General features: G+C 40.7%; 1 protein-coding gene across 1 annotated transcript in view; it reads right to left on the bottom strand.

Annotated features, from left to right (window-relative positions):
• The window catches only part of CREG2 (cellular repressor of E1A stimulated genes 2), a 31,198-nt gene extending 12,751 nt beyond the window's left edge, over positions 1–18,447 (bottom strand). The window contains exons 1-2 of the mRNA XM_033950008.1: positions 17,980–18,447; positions 683–852 (exon numbers count right to left, since the gene is read on the bottom strand). Coding sequence (XP_033805899.1) covers positions 683–852; positions 17,980–18,447 — 638 coding nt within the window. The remainder of the gene's footprint in view (positions 1–682; positions 853–17,979) is intronic.
• Between the last annotated feature and the right edge of the window lie 1,283 nt (positions 18,448–19,730).

Genomic DNA, 19,730 nt, shown 5'->3' on the forward strand with positions numbered 1-19,730 from the left:
AATGGGCCTGTAAGGACCGAGAGTGGGGGAGGGGGGGCAGGGGTTGTTTAATAATGTCATATTGACCAGCACTTACAACATAATGTTGCTGTGCAGGAATGCCAATTACAATAAAAAAAATAAGAGTGGACAAAGGACACAGTCAACCAACTTATAATGCCAGGGTAGACTTTTAGTGAGAAGGCTGCTCCCTTAGAGGTAGCAGCTGTTCCTAGGCAACTTTTGGGGGGGTTCCAACAGGAGGGATTTGGCATTCCTCCTGCCACGATCATTGGGGGGGGAGGTACCGGGCAGGAGGGATTAGGCATCCCTCCTGCCGCGTTCATTTGGGTGGGGAGGGCCAGGTAGGAGGGATTGGGCATCCCTCCTGCCACACAATGTTCAGGGGCATTCCTCCTGCCAGTAGTCTTCGCGGGGATGGGTTGCCATTAAACTTATCATGGCAGGGAGATCCCTTGCCGCAATTAGCTCAGCGGCAACCCGATTCTCTAACCAGCATGGATGTCGGTTAGAGAATCGGGTTCTTTTAAGCGGGCTTAAGTGCGATTCTGTATAGGACGCCTGTGCTCGATTCTCCAAAGCCGGCACTGAATTTCTGGGTTTGCTGCAGAGCATGGGAGATCACTGGGAATCTCGGGGGAACTATGCTTACTTGAACTCTATTAAAGTAAATTATGAGTACCTGCAGTAATCTTCTTCTGCCTCTGGCAGGGTTAGCGAAACTGTAGGGTTCTTCATCAGGTCGCTTATGGAAACACCCTTTGCAGTCATGTAGAAGAAAGGAATTCCAGTGCTGTTGTCTGTAGGACCATCACTAAGAGCTGTAAGATGCCCAAATGGCACACCTTGAATCTGTTAAAAAAAAAAAAACACAACATAACAACACATTTTAATGGACTAACAGTATTATAATTTAAGACTCACAAACTATGATAATATCACATCATAGTATTTCTATATAGCGTGTTTTTTGAAGATGGCGCTTTGCTGACTTCTGACGGTGTTATGCCCGGAAATTCAATGCTGGGCCATGATTGGGCTTCGGCATTAAATTTCCCTGTTTGTGGAGACGGTTAATGTGTAACCGGTAAAGTACGATATTCATCACAAACCACAAAAGATAGGACTGACTTTTATGTGAACCTATCTATGCAGATACCTTGGCTAGTTACGTGTTCAATAACCATCCAAATGCTGGCTCTGCCCCAGAATACCCCCCCAAATAGCTAGTTTTGATATAGGCCATAACCGGCCATTTTCAGTGACAATAACTAGTTACATGGCACTGGAAATGACTGGTTAGCCCCAAACAAGCAATTTAACCAGCCAAGAGCCATTTCTAGCCAGTTCATCATTTTGAATATCAACCCATTTATTCCTTATAAAACCTTGACATAATGCTTCCTATTTTAAGTACCAACACAAAGCAAAAAACATAAGAACATAAGAAACGCCTTCAACGAATCAGACCTTTTTGGTCCATCCAGTCCGGTGACCCGCACACGCAGAGGCCAAGCTAGATGTTCCCCGATGAAAACCTGTTTACCCGTATCCATCGATGTGATTTGCAAGAAGGTGTGCATCCAACTTGCCCTTGAAACCCAGAATGGTGGTCTCCGTCACAACCTCCTCCGGGAGAGCATTCCAAGCGTCCACCACTCGCTGCGTGAAACAGAACTTCCTGGTATTTGTCCTGAGCCTGTCGCCTCTCAACTTCAGTCCATGACCTCTTGTCTGATTCACATTTGACAACGTGAATAACGATGCTTCTTGCTCTATTTTGTCGAATCCTTTTATTAAAAGCAGGAGACCTATGTTCTACAATAACACTGGTGAATCCAAAGCAACAAGAGTGGAACAATAGTCCCTGGATGTAACAGGAGTTGTCAGATTCGAAAGTTTATTAGGGATAAAATACCTTTGTTAAAGGCTAATGTTAATCCACAATATGTCAAAACTTGTAAAATGACCTTCTGTTGTGGTGGAATGACATTATGGAATTCACTGGTAGGGCAGTTGAGAAAATGTGCTGATAGAGGAACTTTTAGGAAGCTCCTCAAAACACAATTGGTTTGTCAATACCTTTTTAGATAATTTGTTCCCTTTTTGTGCTGTTTTAGCCATTATGTATGTGCATTTGTAAACCGCCTAGGAATTAGACAGTATTGAAATTTTAAAAATAAAATCATATAAAAACATAAAAATTTTTTTAAAATGCCAAAATGATATCACAATACACTAATTGCTCCCAAGAATGGTAGTTGACACCGGACCCTACATGGGCCGTGTTTCAGCAGAACTTTGCCTTCTTCAGGGTCCTTAAACAAAATGAAATGAGACAATAATATGGAAAATGAAAATAGAAATACAAGTGGTGCCTCACACAACGAACTTAATCCGTTCCAGGAGCAAGTTTGTTATGTGAAACGTTCGTTGTGTGAAACGCGTTTTCCCATAAGAATACATGTAAAACAAAATAATTCGTTCTGCAGCCCTGTTTTCCCATAAGAATACATGTAAAAGAAAATAATTCGTTCTGCAGCCCTACATTTCCCTCCCTCCACCTCACCTTATATGCAGAGTTTGCCAGCTTTCTTTTTCACCCAGCCGCACGCTTTCAAAAAGCTGTGCACGCGCAGCTGCTGAAGTTGATCAATGTTCTCCTCTCCTGCAACTTCCGGTTTCCGGTTGCGTCAGAGGAGAAGATTGAACAACAGAGCATGCGCGCATGTGCTGCTCTTTGAAAGTGTGTGGCTGGCCGAAAAAGAAAGCCGGAAAACTCGGCATCTAAGGTAAGGTGGAGGGAGATGATGGAACACTGCATTCAGACAGGAGGGTGCTGCTGTTCCCGGCTCACATTAGGAAGCGGCGAGAGTAGTTCCGCCCCCCCCCCCGGGCCCCTCGGGCGACTTCGTTGTGTGAAACGAAGTTCGTTATAGGGAGCAAGACAAAAAGTTCGTTATGCGCAGCGTTCGCTGTACGAGGCGTCCGTTATGCGAGGCACCACTGTATATGAAGTGCACAATGGTAACTTTGTTCAGTGACCAAAAATGTAAATGATCCTATGTGACCAATTAAAATGGAGTATGATGCACAAAACATATAAAAAATGCTTAACACCTAACACCACACCTAGTGTGAAAAATCTATAGGCTGATGGAATGCGATTGTGTGAAAAAGGACAATTGTGAGAATAAAAGGGGAGTGCCATAGGGCTCCTTTTACAAAGGTGCGCTAGCGTTTTTAACGCACGCTTAGCGTGTGCTAAAATGCCATGCACACTAGCCGCTACCGCCTCCTTTTAAGCGGGCGGTAGTTTTTCGGCTAGTGCACGCTATAGCGTGCACTAATCTTGTGCGTGTGCTAAAAACGCTAGCGCACCTTCGTAAAGGGAGCCCATAGGGTCTGAATGGAAGATGTGTGGGATGAAATATGTAAATTGAATGAGTACAATGCTGTGAATGAGGCAAAAAGATTCAAACCTGATGAATCACTGAGAACAAGCAATTTGGCTGAAAAGACCTATACGACACAAACTTGATTTAAAAACATGTAGATTAAAACACTGCTAACCAGCTTATGCCAACATCCGTAAAATAATAAGGCTGCGCTTCAAAAAGCAGAAATGGACAAAAAATGTGATGTGAAAGAATTAAATATCTATGTTAAGTATTAAATTTGACAATCTAGGGCTCCGTTTTTAGCGCGTGCTAAAGATTAGCGCATTTTAACCCCACGCTACACGAAAAATACTAACGCAAGCTCTATGGAGGTGTTAACCACTAATGCACCTTAGAAAAAGGATCCCCTAGTGTTTATCATTATTTTAAAAATATGCTTTAAATTATTAGAGTAAAGACTTGACTCTTGGCCCGGGTCGCCAATTTTGTCAGGTGTGGGAGCACTTCTGGCAGGACCTCACACCGCGTGCTCGCAGTAGACTTTTGAATCTTTAAGATTTTATTCCCACTCTCAGCTGTTGGACTGGCCATGGATTCTTGGGGAGGGGAAGGGAGGGGAACTGATTATATTGTTGAAAATGTTATTTCCTGACTGGTACTACTGTTTGTATTTGCTTCTTACTGTTGGAATAATAAAAATCATTTAAACATAAATTATTAGAGTAAAATTGGCTATACCAAAAACTGTTAAAATTAGGGACTGTTTTAACAAACACGGAGCTTATGAAACATCTATCAAAAGGAAATGGTGTCCAAACTTTATAAGAATACAAGTACCAAAAGCTAAAATTTAAAACTATTCTATAAACATTGTGTGCGAGATATGATTGTGAGGACGAATATGATAATGCAAACCTCTTTAAAAAGCACACTGTAAGCGGAAAAGTAGGGAAACTTAAGTATGTGTACCAGTTTTATAATACAGATAACATAAAACAGGGAACACCATACCAAAGAACAATTATGGAGATTTAAAAACTACCAGGTTCACTGATTTAAAATGTATAACCTCTTCTGTTATGAATGTTTAAGCTGATAACAATTGTGAATACGAACTGTGGCAAATGAAACTGGATGGTATATGAAATGCGTTAAAAATATGAATAGTAAGGGCACCGAATGTCACACAAAACTAAAGAAACTTACTTTGAATGTGAATTTTGCAGCTAGTGGCGATTTCATTCAACTGAAAGCGGACAAAATGCAGCAACCGCCATTAAAAGCTGAAATCTGGATGCATGGTGACGAAGTTCAGAATAAAAAGATAAAAATAATTGGCCCAATATTCAGCCCGATGTGGGAACTCACAGTTGTGGGCTAAATTAACACCGGATATTCAGTGGGGTAGGCCTGGTCTCCAGCGCTGAATATCAGGGTTAGTGAGGACTCGTACGTAAAGGCCACTGAAAAGTTCTCAGCCCAGCCCTGAAGAGAACAATGTGGAGCCATGAAACTTACAAGTTATTCCACACATGACACTTTTTGTTTCAATGATATGAAATGAAATGAAAAGTGTCAAGAAAAGTGTGGAATAACTCGTAAGTTTCATGGCTCCACCACATCATTCTCTTCTTGGCTGGGCTGAGAACTTTTCAGCGGCCCTTTTGTATGTTAACTGGGCACCAGCCAATATTCAGACCAGTGCCTAGTTAACTCAGCGCATAAAGTTAGGACAGCTTTTAGCTGGTTAGCGGACTGAATATTAGGTAGTGGCTCTGCCCAAACTCTGCCACTAGGTGACCCTAACCTAGCTAGTTAGGGAATGGTTAGTCAGAGCTGATGTTCAGCAGCATTACTTGGTCAAGTGCTGATGAATATCAGTGGTCACTGGTCAGCCAGCTGAACCTGGTCTCCTGCCCAGTTAAACCTCTTTGAATATCAGGCCCAATCAAGCCACACACCACTCAGTCCTACCAGTCTCCTCACCATCTCTTCTTCCATTCCCTCCATTGTCCCCCTCACTCTTCACTTCCTACCTTATTCTGTTCAAAAGGCAAAAATGATTCTCAAAAAATGGACAGGTTATGAAATCTCAAATATGTTTATGTTTATTAGTATTTATAGACAGCACTTCGCTACAACATCAATGCGGTTTACAAAAATATAAAAAAGAAAAGAACTCCATTGTAATAAGTAAAAGGTTAAAAGTTAAAACCAAAACTCAAAAAACAGTAATAAAATCAATAAAATCAAATAAATAAATAAAGTCAAATAGTTGCCTCAGAGCAGACTCCATCAGGAATTATGCAAGTGGTGGGAAAGCTAAACCAAAAAGATAGGTCTTCAAGAGAGACCTAAATTTTGGATAAATAGATTTGCAACATAATTCATTTGGGAGAGAGTTCCAGAGCATGGGAACAGAAATTTAAAAAAGCAGACTGGGCTAGATTCACTAAGCCCAATGATCAACTTCTGATCACTTACTGACCCCTTTACAACCCGATTTCCCTCTGACCCGATTCACTAATCTCTGTCCCGATTATCTTCCGATCCACGCATGCAAATGAGGGGGAACGGCATTCAAATGTAGGCAGGAAGCGATTCACTAAAATAAAAAAGCAACACCGACTGGGCTGGCCGATACAAAAATAAGCGACTGCTGAGGATCAGTCTCTGAGATCCATTCCGACTGCTCTGCCTTCTGCCGCCTTGCTCTCTGCCCTGCTTCTCTGCTCTCAGCCCCGATCTCCTGCTATCCCCTGCCAATCCCGAATCTCCTGCTATCCCCTGCCTGCCCCAAATCTCTTCTGCTGCCCCGACTGGCTGCTCTGCTCTCGCCCCGAATCTCTCTTGCCCCCCTGACTCTCCTGCCCTTCCCCACAGTGCAAGCCCATGGTTTTAACCCACGGGTTAAAACCACAGGCTTATTTGATAGGTAAGAGGGGAAGGGTGGGAGTTAAGTATTTATCACTGTTACCATTGATGATTATTAAGTGATATAGATATTGTTAATTTGTTTGGACATTTTATCACACTTATTGTAAGTTTGAAAATGAATAAAGAATTAAAAAAAAAAACAACACAAAAAACCATAGGCTTGCAAAAAAGTTAAAAACAGTTAAAAAAAATTTATCTACCTGGCTTGGAGGGCCAGCGCATTGCGCAGACCATCTACAGATGGTCTGCGCATGCATTGGGATCGCTATAGAGCGATCTGGGCAGGTGGTTGGGGCCCCCCAGACATGGATCGGATCCAATCTGTGCCCTTAGTGAATCTAGCCCAATGAGTTGAAGATAGAACTAACCCCCCTCTTTTACAAAGATGTGCTAGCGTTTTTAGTGCCGGCTGCTGCGATAACAGCTCCAACACTCATCGAATTCCTATGAGCATCCGAGCTGTTGCCACCGCGGCCGGCACAAAAAACGCTAGCATGGCTTTGTAAAGGAGGTGGTAATTGAACCGTGGGTACAGACAATTGATGTCTAAAAACTGAACACAAATTATGTATTGGCCTACACGGAATCAGTAATTATGATAAATAATCTGGATGACCTAATTGAAACACTTTAAAAGGTAAAGTTAAAGCCTTAAGCATCAGACAATATTTTACAGGAAGCCAGTGATATTGTCTAAAAAAATGGAGAAATATGATCATATCTACGGGCATTAGCTAGAAGTCTCATAGCAGTGTTTTGCAAAGTCTGTAATTTTTTAATAGATATTGATGGCAATCCAGTATATATAATGTTATAATAATCGATATTGGAAATGACTAATGCATAGGTGAGGGATTCACTTAGTTATTGAGGCAGTATGTTCCACAAGCACAGACCAGTGTAAGTATATGCTGTCTGTCACGTAACCTCCAGCTTCCCTGCTGATGGGGAGGGAATTTTCAGACACAACATCTGACTGAAGGTGCCAAGAATGCAGTCACAAATAACCTTAACCAGCAGTGATAACACATTAAAACATAACTTTTCCTTGCAGCTACTACAAAAAGTGGGGATATGAATTCAAATTACCTGAGTCCCTACTAACACATGATACAGCACATTTCAACTACTGTATCCACTTTGGTAATAACAGCAGATGGCTCCACATAAGTGCCTGAAAATTCCTGGGATTCATCTGACTCATCATTCATCTGACTTAGACATTCAAATGTCTAAGGTTGGCAGCTCTCTTTTATGTTTTTAAGAAAAGGCTAATCACTTAAACCTTTATTGAACAAAAAAGCTTCTACTGATCCATGCATTAGTTACGTCACTTATAGACTATTTTAGTGAACTCTTTTGAAGCTGTCATCAGTTCTTCATCTTCAAATCATTCAGAACACTCCTGTTACGCTCTACTATAATGTTTCATGCTCTGATCACATTACCTCACTTTTAGTATTACAATAATGGCTTCTGGCCACTCGGAGACTAAGGTTAAGATTCTAATTCTTAATTTCAAGTATTGAGCACAATATTTGGCCAATTGCTTGACTTTACATAGTTCCTCTTCTGCTTGCTGTCTCAGAATGTCAATCTTACTATTTATTCATCCATTACTGTTGATTTGGAACTGATTCACATTCTGCTTTTTCCTATCTGACACTGCCATTATGGAACTCCTTGCCTTTAGGTCTTTGTGTAGAAACAACTTATTGATAATTTTAGGATAGATCTAAAAATGTTTATTTTAGGTCTAGCATTTCTTGAGTATCATTCTCCTATTATATGACTTGTGGGATCTGGAGCTAGCACTGGCATTCTTTGATATGTCTTTTTACCCCGTGTGTCCCAACTTTACATAGAAACATGATGGCAGATAAAGGCCAAATGGGCATGGCCCATCCAGTCTGCCTGTCCGCAGCATCCAATATCTCTTCCTCTCCCTAGGAGATCCCATGCTTTCTTGAACTCAAATCTTTGTCTCCACCACCTCTAATGGGAGACTATACCATGTATCATGTAAAAAAGTATTTCTTTAGATTACTCCTAAGCCTCTTAACTTCATCTATGCCCTCTCATTCTGGAACGTCCTTTCAAATGAAAGAGACTTGCCTCATGTGCATTTATGCTACATAGGTCTCTATCATATCTCCCCTCTTCTGCCTTTCCAGTGATACTGTACCTCATTGATTTCTGTCCTCCTCATGTTATTTGGGGGGTTTATATATAGTAGACTTGAAAATTGCTTTACTGTTCTAGTGAAAGATGTTATATCATATTTTTATAAACAAATTTTTCACAGCTAAAAAAATTAGCAGCTGATAGACCTGGTGTATACTTCAAAATGCCGCCTATAGAATTATTAAAATCTAGTGCTGCATTTTCAACTTTTGATCCAATTTTATTTCCAAACTCTTGCTCTCCCCACCCCTCTGAGTAATATGCAGCAACTTGTTTACTAGCTTAACCATAAACTTTCTGTTTTCAATGAGAATAATATTCAGGTGGCAGTGGTCAGTGTTTTTTTAAACGCTGACTATGGTTGATTAAATTAGGCCTGAATATTCAGTGCTGGGCCATGTGTGCCAGTGCTGACCGCAAGAGTCTATGCAGGTCCTAGATGATATTCAGCTGTGGCCCACATAAGACAGTTAAGCAATCCCTAGTTCAATATTGACCAGGACCTCATAACCACAAAACATTTCAGAGGCCTTCCAATTCCATCCCCCTCTGATTCTGACCCTCCCCTGACATGGGATACCCTGCCCACTACCCTGATCATGCAACCTCCACCCTCTCCCACTCTTTCAACAAACAGGATAGGCCCTTCCCAGCCTACCTACAATCCATGCTGGTCCAGTGGAAGAAGTGGGGAAAGGAACAAATCCCACTTACCCATTTTTTATTCATTTTTTTTAATGGGGCAGATATTTTGCATGTGTAATACATGAAAAATATCTATGCCATGGAAAAAAAAGAACACCCCCCCCAGGCAGACCTGCCAAAAAACCGGCAGACATGTCGGTAATACAGTTACCGAAAGGTCTACAGCAGTTGGGTTTTAGGACCGTAAACCCCAATGCAAAATAGTCATAGAAACATAGAAGATGACGGCAGAAAAGGGCTACAGACCATCAAGTCTGCCCACTCTGCTTACTCACCCCCTGTCTATGCCCTAATGACCCAATTTTCTTATCTTGACCCTCGTAGGGATCCCACATGGGTATCCCATTTATTCTTAAAGTCTGGCATGCTGTCTGCCTCAATCACCTGCACTGGAAGCTTGTTCCAATGATCAACCACTCTCTCTGTGAAGAAATACTTTCTGGTGTCGCCATGAAATTTTCCGCCCCTGAGTTTGAGCGGTTGCCCTCTTATGGCCGAGGGTCCCTTGAGAAAGAAAATATCATCTTCCACTTCGACACGTCCTGTGAGGTACTTAAATGTTTCGATCATGTCTCCCCTCTCCCTACGTTCCTCGAGAGTGTAGAGCTGCAATTTGTTCAGTCTCTCTTCATACGAGAGACCCTTGAGCCCCGAGATCATCCTGGTGGCCGTCCGCTGAACCGATTCAATTCTGCGCACATCTTTACTGTAATGTGGCCTCCAGAATTGCACACAGTACTCCAGATGAGGTCTCACCATGGCCCTGTACAACAGCATTATGACTTCAGGCTTTCGGCTGACGAAACTTCTATTGATACAACCCAATATCTGCCTTGCCTTAGATGAAGCCTTCTCCACTTGATTGGCAGTTTTCATGTCTGCACTGATGATTACTCCTAAATCTCGTTCTGCTGAAGTCCTAGTTAAAGTTTCTCCGTTCAAGAAGTACGTCCTGCATGGATTTCCGCTTCCGAGGTGCATGACCTTACATTTCTTAGCATTGAAGCCTAGCTGCCAGGTTGAGGACCAACTTTCCAATGTAAGCAGGTCCTGCGCCATATAATTCTGTAAACTGCATTCACTTACTATATTACATAGTTTGGTGTCATCGGCGAATAGTGTCATTTTACCTTGAAGCCCTTGAGTCAGATCCCCTATGAATATGTTGAAAAGGAGTGGACCCAGGACCGAGCCCTGCGGCACTCCACTGGTCACCTCCGATGTTTTAGAGAGGGTACCATTAACCACCACCCTCTGAAGTCTGCCACTCAGCCAATCATTGACCCATTCAGTTAATGTCTCTCCTAACTCCATCGATTCCATCTTGCTTAGCAGCCTGCGGTGTGGGACACTGTCAAAAGCTTTACTGAAGTCCAGGTACACGACGTCCAAAGACTCTCCCAAGTCCAACTTTCTTGTTACCCAGTCAAAGAAGCTGATGAGATTGGATTGACAGGACCTACCCTTGGTGAATCCAAGCAACTGTTAGTGAATCAATCGCTTGGCTATTTTGCATGGGGTTTTACTCATTTGCATGGGGTAAGTGGCTTTTTTACATGCTGTAGAGCCATATGAATAATATCATATATGGTATTTATGGAAGCTGTAGCACTCAATTAAATGTGATGTGATTAAAAACTTATGCATTGTGTCAGCGACTTCATATCGCTGTATGGCACCCTACTGAAGGATTTATGAGCACATTTGAAATTCCATAGTTTATTGCTAAGTCAACAATTTTGCAGCAAGTTCTAAAATAAGTTTATTATTTTGTGGATAACGGGTTTTTGCATTTGTTCTGTATTGATTCTTTCTCCTTCCCCCGAGTAAGAGGTTTCAAACTTAAATCCCCTGTTTCTTTTGGATAAAAGATGGATGTAGGGTAAAAAGTGAAAGAAAGAAAAACAGCAAATGGATAAGAAGGCCCTGGAAACACAGTTAAGAGCACAGACAGAATGAAGTTCAACAAGACTGGGAATAGATGATAAAAAAAAAATAAAAATCACCAGACAACAAAGGTAGCCGGACTGCTGGGCATGATGGACCTATGGTCTGACTCAGCGGAGGCGATGCTTATGTTCTAATTTAGTTATTAAAATATGGTGGTTTTGAGAATTTACATCAGCTGTCTATATTTTGTACTGTTTAAAAGAAATGCATTTATTTCTATTTCTCTGGTGTTGTACATGCAGAGTCTTGCATCTTAGGGTTTCGTTTGGGTATATTATGATTTTTAGTTTGTGGTCCTATATTTACATAGCATTTATCTATGTTCTGCATGTGTGGCCAAGGGTATATTATGACTTTTAGTTTGTGGTCCTGTATTTGCATAGCATTTATCTATGTTCTGCATGTGTGGCAAGGTAGGAATGAATGTTGAAAAGTGCCATACAGTGAGCTTTGTGTAGTTTAATTTTGTGGTTAGCTATTATGTATTGTTAATAAGATTATATTGTGTGTGTTTATATATGAAAAATGAATGGAAAAAATGACATTATAATTAGTACTATTATTATGGGGGTGTGGTCAGGGGCAGAGCTTAGGCGGGGTCTGGGATGGAACTTGGGTACTCCCCAATCGTTTTGAAAAGTTGGCTCCTATGTTGGCGATCCCCATGGGAAGGGGGAGGGAAGGTAAAAGTAGCCCTTTTTTTCTTATTTACATTTGCTTCTTAATGAGCTGCAAAAGACCTAGAACTAGGGACAGGCATGTGGGACTGAGAACTAGGAACAGGTATGAGGGACCTAGAACTAGGGATAGGCACTTGGGATCTCTTAGGGAGAGGAGGAGATAGTAGATGCTGTGGATGCTGCAGATGGGCAGACTGGATGGGCCATTTGGCCTTTATCTGCCCTCATGTTTCTCTATTTCTATTGCTAAGGGTTAATTGCTTGCTGATGGAAATCTCCAATTAAGCCCTATGGTGAGAAAATTTCCTACTGTCTTCTTAATTGGATTAAAAGCCTATATATTACTGAACCTGGGGTGAGTGAGAATCCAAACACTAACAGAAAACTTTTAAATTAGCCTATTGCTTAATTGATTTAAAAAAAAAATGTATTAACAGAAAGCTGCCTGAAGATTATGATTCTGAATTTTTCAATGACCCCCAGCAACGCTGCAAATTAAATATGAAGAAACTGAACCCTAGAGGATCCTACAGCTCATGTTTTTTTTCCCCCCAAGGAAGTATTTTTTCTTCACTGAACTTGAAAAATTCTCCCCTACAAATAAGAGGAGAACTATTTGTACTTGCCCTTCAACCTTAATCTCCTTCAACCTGTCTAACAGTGACCCATAGTCTATGCAGTGGTCCCCAACCCTGTCCTGGAGGACCCTCCAGCCAGTCAGGTTTTCAGGCTAGCCCTAATGAATATAAATGGAGCAGATTTGCATGCCTGTCACCTCCATTATATGCAAATCTCTCTCATGTATATTCATTAGGGCTATTCTGAAAATGTGACTGGCTGGTGGACCTCCAGGACAGGGTTTGGGACCACTGGCCTACTGTATCAAAGGCTGTACACATATCTAACTAGAGTAATCAAGAGACACTTTCCTTCAGATGGTCTCCAAAAGCTCCACCCACACTATCTTTGACTAGTATGGAACACTGTCTGGAAGGGATGAAATACACATTCCTCTTCCATTTTAGTTGTAGGCAATTAATTCTGGGGCAAGATCTATCCTGCATGTTGTAATATTCAGCTGTAACAAGGTCTACTTTCACCTCTTCTGTTTTCATTGAGGGGAACCTTCAAAATCTTTCCCTGCTATTCCCCTCCATCACTCCAATATCATCTCCTTCTTTGCCCCCACTTTCCACTATCACCTTTTCTATCTTCATTCCCTCCCTTCAGTCTAGCTCAACAGAAGATGCTCTAAAATCTAGCATTTCTTTTTGAAAAAACGTTAGCAAAATCTGTACTTTACTATCCGTCTCATTCCCATGCTTGTCTCCCCCCCCCCAAAAGCTGGTTTACAATCTGATAAAATACATTTGAGTGCAATTTTCAGGCTCCTTTACTTGACCCTCAATATAATTTTCTAACTGCCCAGTGATCAGGATAATTGCGCACAAGCGTACTTATAGCTACTCTAGGGTTGTAAAAATGAATAATGAAAAAATGATGCAAATATTTGTAATAAAATCAAAAATATTATTATTTATTTGTTATCAAATTGTGATCATAAGATTATCAATTGGTTATCAGTTGCATCATGAGAATTATTACAGAAGCCAAAAGCTGGCCTTGCTCGTAACAAATTCCAACGTTTACCAGTTACACATCCATATATATCCTAAATGCCGACATTCCTTCGCTATAATCTGACTGGTCCACATTATTTGTTTCCATATAAGGCTAGCTTCATATGGGCGTGTCACAAAAACATTCCTAAAATTACATTCTTATACCTAAAAAGTTACATTCTCACATTAAGCTTACATATTTTATAAAAAGAAGAAATACATAGACAGATATTGTAATATACTTACAAAGACTACTCAGCTTTAAAATCCTTTCCTGCTAAAATCAGCGTGCCCTCTCTGTACTGAGAAAATCATCTCTGGCTCACTAAGACCAAACAGAGAAAAATGGAAGGAGCAGTTAACTCCCCTTCCCATCAAAATTTTAAAGAGTAGAAAAAAGTTGCTTAAGATCAGTCAGAGGTTAAATACCAGAGGTAGCCTTATCAGACTTTCTTCAGGATTTCAGATATATGAAAATCAAAATAAAATATATTCTAATCTACACTTGTTACCTATAGCTACATAAGTAAATTCCTATTATGTAATTTTACTGACTTACTAAAACTCAATTTTGGATCTATACATACAATGATACACATATGGATTCGATTTGTCTTTCCCACTGCAAACTCAGGCCAGAGCAAACTCAGGGCCTCTTGGAATGTGGATACCAGGTCATAAGTCAACTCCTGTCTGCCTATAACTCCCTGAGGACCGGCCTAGTTCAGGCTGGTCACTCTTCAGAACAAAGAAGCCCTATAAAACTTAAGCTTTGCCATCTGGGGTAAATTTGCTATGGTGGTTATCAATCACAGAATGTCTTAGCCTGCCTTCCTGTACCCTCAAACACATGAAACATGTGTCAAATCAATATGCTAAATTAGATTCCTGTCTTACTTTTGTGTTTCTGATTATTATATTCTAGCTTATCCAATTTACATTTAGTTATTTATAGCTACTAATCCACATTCTCACCTGCTCTTGGAATAGGCCCTATCTATCAACAAGATTTTCTAACTAGTAAATCCTGATGCAATGTGAGAAAGTGTAATGGCTGAATTTTTTAATTATTTCATGTTTGCTCATTTCATCACACCTACCTGTCCAGGTAAACCAAGCTGGCCCTCCTCAGGTCTACTTAAGGCATAGAACAAGGTCACCAGTTATACCTGTAACTCCACATCCTGCAGTTATTCTGAGTTAGCATCAATCTTATTCTTATGCCATTCCCCTTCATATGCCTAAACTGGGATTTCAACAGCTGCAACCCTGGAGTAAATCACAGGGGCCAACAATTCAAAATGATTGGGAATGTCAAGCACAATACTAATTACTCCTTTCTGGACATAATGAAGGAGCTTGCTCATCATTGCGGGTTTTCAGCACCTACAGAACTGGTTCTATGACCACTTTGCTAGAACCCAGGTATTAAAAAATCTCCAGAGCAATTTTATCATTCACTTTTAGAATTCCAATTGGCTTAGGGTTACCAGACATCTATATTTACCTGGACATGTCTTCTTTTCAGTGGTGCTAAAAGAGCGCTATTCTATAAGCAACGCTTAAAGTTAGGCATGGTTTATAGAATAACGCATATGCCCAGGAACTGCTCCGAACTTTAGGCATGCCCATTTGTATCAATGCAAACGTGGCACAAATGCCCGAGCCTAAAGTTAAGCAAGGGTGCCTGTATTCTATAATTACATACATAACTTAAAAGAACACCCCCCGAACCTCCCATGACCTGCCCATTTCTGCGCCCCATGTCTGGATGGATTCTTGAAAAGCAGCAGTTTGTCCGGGTTTTCAAGCTCGGGGCTGTATCTGGAGGGCCTCCGAGCACACATGGGTGGCACAATGATATCACATGCATGCGTGTGACATCATTGCATCACATCTGCGCATGCTTAGAGGCCCTCCAGATGTGGCCTCGAGCTGGGATGTAAGGGGCGTGACTTTGGTGGAACAGGCAGAGGCTGAGGTAGAATAGGGTGGGGCTGGAGGCAGGGCCATATGTCCGGATTTTATCAGAACAAAATCTGGCAACCCTAAATTGGCTATGACTTTCTCCACAGATGAATCCGTGTTTACCACTTCCTGACTGAAGGCCTTGTTGCATTGCCCCTAAATTCTAAACTGCCCTTCTCACTCTATGGGCCTTCTCATGTACTATAAACTAAAACTAAGTCATCCAATAGTCCACTAAATCTTTATTGCTTACATTACATCCTGTAGATGATAAACCCATAAAACCTTACTTAGGCTCCAGATATTCTACTTCCCAAACTTGCTTCATCCCAGTTTCCTGTATCCAACATCTCTCTTCTTTCTCTTATGTTTTCACGTCCTTACCATATGCAAAAAAAAAAAAAAAAAGGCATAACCTGTATTAACCTGTAGGTCATACTTGAGAGAAGGTTGCTATATCTCCCTGCTTGACCCAATCCTCTGTTATACAAGGAGAGTAATTTTATAAGAGGTTGCCTAGGTTATGAGGTCAAACACACACAAACTAACTGTGGAACAATGAATATCAGGAACAGGGGACAGTGGGCGAAAAATATTTTTAAAAAGATTAAAACATAAAAACCACACTCAAAAATAGGCATTGAAAACAAATGTTAGGAACAATATTGCAGGCCTATTTAATAAAAACATAGGTGCCTACATGTCTTTATAAAATTGTACCAGAAAATTGTACCATACAATTGCAACAGCTTGGGAGCCAGTGTACAAAATACATGAACATACAATACACAAGAATATATGTATTTTATAAAGACCATGTGTAAAATGCAATTCCAGCCATGCTCTACTTAAAATCTTCCTTGAACAGGCCTACACCTGAGTCAAGTGTAAGTATCCGTGTTCTTGTCACTTCATACACTTGTACACAGGATAATTTTATAAATGGAGTTTTATATGTGTATACTAGCATATATGTGAAAATTCCTTTATAAAATTACCCCTAAAATAACCTTGTTTCCATCAATAACGAAGTCTATAATGGCATCCGTCTTAATTCATGTTGGATTGATGTTGCTATACATTTTGAAGAGGTCCTACAATCCCCTGATGCAGCTCCTGCAAAGTGAAGCAGGGAAGCGTTCCTGTCAGTCTACTGTACTTATTCATCACTTTGAATGAGGATAAGAATGATAAGTATATGACTTTAAAATGATATAGAACTATATTTGAAACAGAGTGACATTTTGGGGAGTTGGACACAATTTAAGTATCTAAGATATTTTTAGGGTAGCTCAACTTCTTCTTTTGTAGTTTTGAACATAGTGGAGCTTATTTTTATGACTGATGATGACATAAGCTCTTGCTTTGTATAAAAGATGTTTGTAAGAGCATTGATGATATGTAATCCTACTGTAGTTCCTTGCTACTTTTAGTGGGTTAAACGTGTGTACTGAAAGTATTGTTATATGTTGCTCTCTGAATTATTGTGAATGTTTTATGCTATAAACTGCTTAGTTTACAGGTGGTTAAGAAATTTTAGAAATAAATAAATGAGGTCTACTTTTCTCCACTATTTTGAAAAAAGATGTTAGCTGAATTTTTGAATTATTGTTAATATTCTGAAGAAACCATGCTTCCTTAATTTAAGTGTTAGTGTTTAGTTGAGTCTTGTTAGGTGCCATCGACCCATGCAGATCTAAAAAGAAATCGGTTTTGTGCTAGTCTGGAAAGGTCCTCCAGCGTCATCCTCATAGTTGTTTTCAACGTGTCAAGCCATCTGATTTCAGGTCACTTTCGTCACCTGGTTCCATCAATCTTCCCAAACACCATATTTCCCATCCCTCTTTTCTTCCTTCATCTACAACCTCATCCTGTACCAATGAAGTTTCCATAACCCACCTTTTTCTGATCGCCAGAGGCTTTGCCTACCATTCTATCCCTCCCCACACTCAAGAAATATACAAAAAAATGCATCAAAAATATCAAACCAAATTACTCAGTCCAACCCTCATCCAACTCCCAACCACCCAGTCTACATACTGTATAATTATTACCATTCAAATAAAAAATATTATGAAACACCTAGATATATCAATAATAATAATAAAAAAATGCACCCAAAAGGTTCTCATGAAATTCATTTGTTCTTTGTGACTATTCACATAAACAAAATCAAGTAAATGGGGACACTTATAGGATGAGCTGTTCTCTGAACAGTGCCTTTGAATGACAAACACACATCTTCTGCTTCTTTTGAGCAATGAGAGAAAGATATGGGGTAAATGACATCCTTGTGAAGCAATAATTGTATCGGTAGCATGGACAAATAATAATAATAAATAGCTCATATTAAATGAGAATAATCAGGATTTCTAAAGCAGCAGAACAGAATCACATATTGCTTTTTTTTCACAGAATGGTGTACAGAATAGCTTGCAGCAAATCCCAAACAGATGATTCATTTATTGTAAAAAGGAGGGGAAAAAGTGTTTCAATCCCATATACTGGGAGAAGTCGAAAACTATCATTTACCTTATCTTGGACAGACACCGTAGTCAAGAAGCCCCAGCTGTGATAATGGGCAAGAAAACGGGCAACTCCGGCTAAATATTCATGAAGGGCTGAGGGAGGATAAGGGGAGATGCCTTTCTCATGAGCACTTTCCTTCTTGTATGAAAACATCCTGGACGGTGAGGTGACCTGTTTGGATCTCCCAGGCCCCTGCCTGCCCCTCACCTCCCCATCTTCTTTGTAAACGGAGGCCGGATAGCTCTGCTTCCAGATGCTGGTTCTGTCTTCTAGAAGAGAAGGAAGAGCTTCCTCATTTGAGGAGATATCCAGTTCTTCCTCTACTTCGTTGGTGACTGACCAGGACACCGAGTTGACTATGACATATCCTAGACCCGGCACAGGAACTGTGCTGCAAAGGACGAGGCAGAGAAGCCAGGCTGCCAAGGCTCTTTTCTGCCTCAGCAGAACATGATAGCGGCATGCAGACATTTTGCAATAAGCAGTTTATACTGAGGTGTACACACTGAGGTTTGCTATGTGGAAGGTTTAGGAAGGCAAGCTGTGCCCTCTTGTGGTAAAATCTGGCAAACATAATTCAGTTCACTTTAATCCAATAATTCTGCTTCTACTTTCCTCTTTGCAGGTCTTTACCTAGGGCTATGTGAGAGGCGCAGCCTTACAGGATGCAAGGGGGTGGGGGGCATCAAAATTGCTCTTGTCTATTGTCTTCTCTTTTTGGTCATGGTGTATTGAACTGTTAGTGATCTGTAGCCTGTCGCATGTGGACTATGAAAAATTGGAGGCAGACCTTAAGAAATTGGAAGACTGGGCTTCCAAATGACAGATGACATTTAATGTGGACAAATGTGAAGTGATGTATATTGGGAAGAATAACCCAAATCATATTTACTAGACTCTAGGGTCCACCTTGAGGGTCAGCATCCAAGAAAAAGATCTGGTTATCATTGTAGACAATATGCTGATGACCACTCCCTCCTGCCTGCAGGCAGGCCCCCTTTTCAAAATGGCAGGCCTATCCTTTCCTGGTGCATTCCAGGATGCACTGGGAAGAGCTTAAGGCATTGTTTGGCTCAGGTGCCTAAGATCCCTCTCCTGGGAGGTGCTTTAGGCAACTGAGCTAATCAGGGCCTTAGATCTGTACTGGAGATTTGTGTATTTGGACCTAAGAATGTTATAATGCTTCTGTATTGCTCCGTGGTGTGACCTCACCTTGAGTACTGCATTCAATTTTGGTCACCTTATCTAAAAAAATATATATTGGAACTAGAAAAGGTTGAAAAAAGAGCGACCAAAATGATAAAGAGGATGGAACTCCTCTTGCATGAGGAAAGACTAAAGAGGTTAGGACTTTTTAGTTTGGAAAAGAGACAGTTGAGGGATATATGATTGAAGTCTATAAAACCCTGAGGGGTGTGGAAGGGGTTTAAGTGGATGCAATTTTTACTCCATCATAAATTACAAAGACTAGGGGAACACTTGATGAAGTTACAGGGAAATACTTTTAAAATCAATAGGAGGAAATATTTTTTCACTCAGCGAATAGTTAAGCTCTGGAACACCTACTCAGAGGAGGTGGTAAGAGTGGTTAATGCAGCTGGTTTTAAAAAGGTCTGGCCAAGTTCCTGGAGGAAAAGTCCATAGCCTGAGACAGACTTGGGGGAAGTCACTGCTTGCCCTGGATTGGTAGCATGAAATGTTGCTACTATCTGGTGTTTTGCCAGATACTTGTGACCTGGATTGGCTATCGTGAA

This window comes from Geotrypetes seraphini, chromosome 6, assembly GCF_902459505.1.
Source record: "Geotrypetes seraphini chromosome 6, aGeoSer1.1, whole genome shotgun sequence".
In the NCBI taxonomy this organism is placed as follows: Eukaryota; Metazoa; Chordata; class Amphibia; order Gymnophiona; family Dermophiidae; genus Geotrypetes; species Geotrypetes seraphini.